General features: G+C 30.6%; 1 protein-coding gene across 8 annotated transcripts in view; it reads left to right on the top strand.

Moving 5' to 3' along the window:
• Nucleotides 1–2,667, top strand: part of LOC106111120 (anoctamin-9-like) — an 18,890-nt gene extending 16,223 nt beyond the window's left edge. For 7 of the 8 annotated variants that reach the window (XM_013293097.1, XM_013293095.1, XM_013293094.1 and 4 more), the window contains 2 exons: nt 97–304; nt 2,290–2,667. In XM_013293097.1, the coding sequence (XP_013148551.1) occupies nt 97–304; nt 2,290–2,447 (366 nt within the window). In that variant the 3' untranslated portion in view covers nt 2,448–2,667. Of the gene's footprint in view, nt 1–96; nt 336–2,289 lie in introns of all 8 variants that reach the window. The other variant, XM_013293099.1, reaches the window with a different exon arrangement.
• Nucleotides 2,668–5,436: the final 2,769 nt, after the last annotated feature.

The raw sequence follows: 5,436 nt of genomic DNA, 5'->3' as shown, positions 1-5,436 counted from the left end.
AGAGATAGAGGGAGAGAGAGAGGGAGAGAGAGAGGGAGAGAGATAGAGATAGAGACAGAGAGAGATAGATAGTAAACCAATTTGTTATTGTTACAGAACGTGGTGGCGCTAGTGATGATAATAGTGAAGTGGGCGATCCCGGATATGTCGGGCGAGCTGCGCGACCGCATCCGGCGCGAAGCCTACGTCATCAACAGCTTCATACTGGACGAGACGCGCGCGCGCACTCTAGCCGAGCGCACGCATTCGCGCGCCGACTCGCGCGCCGAGCGCACGCACTCGCGCACGGACGCGCGCGCGCAAGGTGCACACACTAGCGTATAGGACACGGCACGGTAGCGTACTCGCTTATTATGTGTGATATACTAACAACGGACCTTTGTTAACTGGATTTTTTTAAAGATTTGTTAAAAAAAATGTATTGTTTCATATATGTGATTTTATAGTTATGAATTAGTTAAATTATGAGTTTCGTTTTATAGTAACTTTAAAACTTAATCTAGTCGTTATAAAATTTAATTTGAACCTGATAAAATTAATGGATTCATTGAACTCGCTTTACTTTGTTTAACTTAAATTCTTATTTTCCTTACATTAAATGTGAAATAATACATTTTCATACATAAATTCTAGTCAATTATGTGATTTACTTCAGTTAACGAAGGCCGTATTTTAAGACTGTGTTGTGTGATATTTTACAGGAATGTTTTTAGATTAGATTTCCATTGCGCGTTCATTAGATATCCCCGTGTGTAACAATCGCCAGCGTTTCCCTCGAACATCATTTTATCGTATTTTTTGTGAAGCGTAAGTATCATTAAAGAACATGTTTAGTGTACACTCAGTGACAAAATTATGTAGTATAAAAATATGCTTTTGGGTATAAATTAATATACTTTGGTTATAGTTATTTAAGAACGTTTGTATATGTCAGATGCTTTGGGTTATGGAAGCTTGTAAAACTTGTATCGTAAAGGTTTCCACTACCGAAACAACTGTACAAAAGAATATTTCCGTCGCTCTTATTTTCTTTGTAAGGACGAAACAGTGATAGACTTTTGTATATCGTTTCGTGTGACAAAAATACATAGAAAATGTTTAAAATATTAAATAATCTTTAACGTATATATGTATTTATAAATACCGAGTAAAATGCTTATGTTGGACAATTGTTTTAAAATTAATGTTAAATTCTTAATTGTGTATACTACTTTCCCTTACATAGGCAAGATTTCTATCATGTTGACGTAAGTGTATATTTTTGCTTTCTTATTCTCGTAGTTGTAGTAAAGCTTTACTAAAAAGTAATTGGTTAGTCTTAATTGAATCTTATTAGTATGTGTTAGGGTTTAATTTCTTACGCTTTGCAATTAAGTAGATTTGATTTCACATGTTACATACATCCAACGCAGTCTTACCAAATGAAAGATCCTCAATAAATAATAAAAAAAAGTATTTTCTATATAAATTGAGATTTTTCATTTGGTTGTTTTACTAAGGCGAGCTTAGATAACTTAATTATAATTACACTAAGCAATACATTTAAGTTTAAGCTGCAGTTTCGAGTTCTCAGACGTGTGAGTGATTTTTTAAAATTTGAATTTGACTTACCGCATGCACTTAACCAAAAAACAAGACCTAAAATACTTAAATACTTTTAATATAATTTAAATAAGCATTCAAGACTATACATAAATGTATACTAACTATAAAAAATGTTGCCTTCATTTTTTTTAATTAAGGTATTTTTTAATTATTTGGCTACCCCAATAAATTGTAGTGTATAGTCATGAAGGCTTATAATTTAAAGATTTTTTTTATCGTAAATAATTAACACAGATTCTGGTAACACTTTCTTACAATATAGCAACACTCATTGTTAACTACACAGATTAAACACTAATTTACCACAGATTAAATTTAATTTCTATTCAACTAAATCGCGTTACGCTATTAATTGAATGGCTTTAACATTTTTGTGTTGGGTTTTCAAGTAGTTTATCTAGTTGTAAGGTGTATCGTGTGTTTTAGTTTTTTGGCTTAAGACACTATTTTAATATTTTTTATTGATGTCATGAATTTAAGCAATCCATAAATGTTACATAAACTACAGTTAAATATTATCGAATTAAATAATTTGCCAGAATATGATAGATTTAATTTTGAATAATAAATTCATGATGGTAAGTAAATATAGATTGCTCTTAAGTAAATAATGTACTTCACACTCATATCTGTTTTATGAAATAATAATATCTCACGTTTTAATATAATTTATTGTAAAATCAGGTGACAGAAGCGATTCTGATTGGAATCACATAGCATCGCTGTCGGGTTCAGACTTCGATCTGGCCGCGCACGGTGACCATCAGAATATCGCGGATATTGCCAAGCATGTGGTCACAAACACGCCGAAACAGGAGAAGCCCGGACCGGCTCATGTGTAGTCACCATCAAGGCGGATCTAGATGTGTGGTCACCATATTTTTTGACAACGACAACGTATGCAACAGATGTTAAGGTCTTAATATGCTGGTTGACCACACAATGAGACTTGGTCCATTTTATTGTCACCATCATGTAAGATGTTCTGTACTTTTTGGTTAGTTGTGCGATACTGTATGATACGTAACCTTTGCAGACAATCAATTAAGTAGTATTATTTAAGCTTTTAATATTTATTAAAAAGTGTAATTTTGGGTTAACACATATTTTGCTAAATAATGATCGTAAAGACTTTTCGAAATTGTTGACTTTTATAGCATTTTTTATAAACGTTTTTCACGTTTGTAAAATAGGAATGAATGAAAATTTAAAAGAAAAATTCAGACGCACATTGCATAAGCTTTCATATAGAATTTAATAAAATATTGTAGATTTGACTCTATTCCATCAAACTACAAACTCTTGCATATCGATTGAAATAAAACGAAGGGCTCGACTTCACTTTTACTAAAAGCATTTATTCCATAAATACGTAAAATTTAATAGAAAACCAATGTTAATTTCTCAGAACTGATTTTAGAAATTGTTGTTTTATTATCTAGTAGTATTATTTGTTTTGTTGTTAAAGTGCAATATAAAAATACACGAGCGACGCCAGGTGGAAACTACTAGCTAGCTTATAAGGTATATAGCATATCGGTTAGCATATAATATATACATCATAAATATCGTCAAGTAATCTCATTAGAATCATTAGAATGTTTAGAAATTCTCATTTTTAGCTAATGTTCATATTTTATTTACAATTCTATTTACAATTCTAGCAGTATATTATATTATATTACGCTTTTGTCATCTGTCTCGACACTAGAATCTTTAGCATTTTTATATTTGTACTTAACTGCGGATATGTTTCCTATCTGTACAGTCAAAGAATTTATTTCGTTACCCATTTACAATCCAATATCGTGCTGCTATTTATCTCTATAGATATAAACCGTATGTCTAAGGGCCTGTCCCACCAAATTGTAAATAGTCTGACAATCCATCGTGTAAAATGTGTGATGGAAATATCGGATTTCGTTTCCTTATCTGACAGTGACGTTATTACTATCTGAGCCTATATCAGCCAGTGGTGGGACAGGCCCTTATTGTTACTTTTTTCCTGTGCTTTTTTCTAGTGTATTGTAAATGTCAAACACACAAACATGGGTAGGTAATAAACGTCCCCGACTATATTCGGTTCCTAACCTCGCTTACGTATTTGAATATTGTTTTACATGTAAGTTATTGGGGTCGTATTTTTTTAATATAAATTATGCTTGCGATGTACACTTATGATAATAAGGGGAATTATTGAAAGATTGTAGTCAGTTTTACGGAATCGAGTTTATTATATTTTATGAAAATATTTATAACAATTTAAAACAAGTCTTGATTGTTAGTGGTTGAATAAAATTTATTTTCTCTAAATAATACAGGTAATAACCAAGTTAATGAATCTCACTCTTATTTTATGAAATCTATATAAACATTATTTATTTTAAGTATGTCTATATATAACGTAAAATGTACATTTAGTTCACATTAAAGCAATTTAAAATGCCCTTAGAATATTAGAATCTTTACTTCAATATACTCCAATTGTAGAAAAGATATTTTAAAAAAAATCGTGTGTTCACTAAACAATAAAATTTATCGATAATGCGAAACAATACTTGTTTACATAATAAATATTTTTAAATATTGAAAATTAATAATTCCAAGATAAAATAGTTTAGAGATCGATTCTATGGTTAATGGGTTCGGTCGTATCGGTAATATTTTTAACTTGTACCTCATATCAAAATACACTGATTTTTTTATATCTATAGCTTAAGGACAAATCAATAAAACGCTTGTTAAAAAGGTATAGTTTATTGGCATTTGTTTTTAATAATTAAGGTGCTATCTTCTATATATCATGAGACAGATAAAATGAAAAAATTATACATACACTAAGTGGGTTTATATCGTAAGAAGTAACGATTTTGTTTATAGTTCTGTTAATACAGGGCCTGTCCGAACAAATTGTAAATTGTCTGATAACAATCCAACGTGTTTGTGATGGAAATATCGGATTTTGTTACCTTATCTGACAGTGACGTCATTTTTAAGCTATCTCTGCCTCTATCAGACAGTGGTGGGACAGGTCCTTGGAGGTTCTGTTATTTAATGCTTGGAATTACTGTAAAATATGGTTTAAAAGTAAATTTAATAAATTGTGTACGAAGTATTGGATAAATATTCCTTTTTTATATACTAACTGCTTCATTGTTAAAAATTATTGCAAATTCAAAGATTTTGGCTGTTATTTGTCTACTAGTCGATAATATTACCAAAATGTACTAATAATGTTTTGAAGTGTAATATTTTCATATGTATGTGTTGAAAAATTGGCTGTTTTAATGTAACTTCTATAATCGTAATTATTTATAATAATATTTTTTTTCTATTTTTTTCTATAATATATTTGTTTTTTTTTACAGACCTACTGACGTCTACACTTACATTTAAGTACATATTTTTAATCACAAATACTGTAGTTGGTGTGATATGAAATCGCTTTCGATGTCCATTTAAGGTTGTTAACGCAGTTAAACGTAAAACGCTTGTATTTATACAGTTTATATGAACAATATATGGAAAGTTGAATCATTTTATTGTTTTTTATTTCATCCCTTTCAATCTTAGATCTGGCAAAAGGTTAAATGCCGACAGATCGAAAGCGTCTGTCGCGGTTTCTGTACAAATTTTATTGAATAATTCAATTTCCCGCCAAAACAAATCCCCCTTGATGAGAGAATTAAATGAGATTATGCCATCACATATTGATACAAACTTGCCAGTTACCTCGTGGCGGTGGACGAGTGTGCATGTGCGTTGCAAAACAACTAAAAATAATTGTAGACCTTTAAATAAATCTATGTGATAAATTAATTAATTTTAAAT

The sequence above is a fragment of the Papilio polytes genome, unplaced genomic scaffold, assembly GCF_000836215.1.
Source record: "Papilio polytes unplaced genomic scaffold, Ppol_1.0 DF824180.1, whole genome shotgun sequence".
NCBI classification, from domain to species: domain Eukaryota; kingdom Metazoa; phylum Arthropoda; class Insecta; order Lepidoptera; family Papilionidae; genus Papilio; species Papilio polytes.
This window is presented reverse-complemented; position numbering and strand designations above follow the sequence as displayed.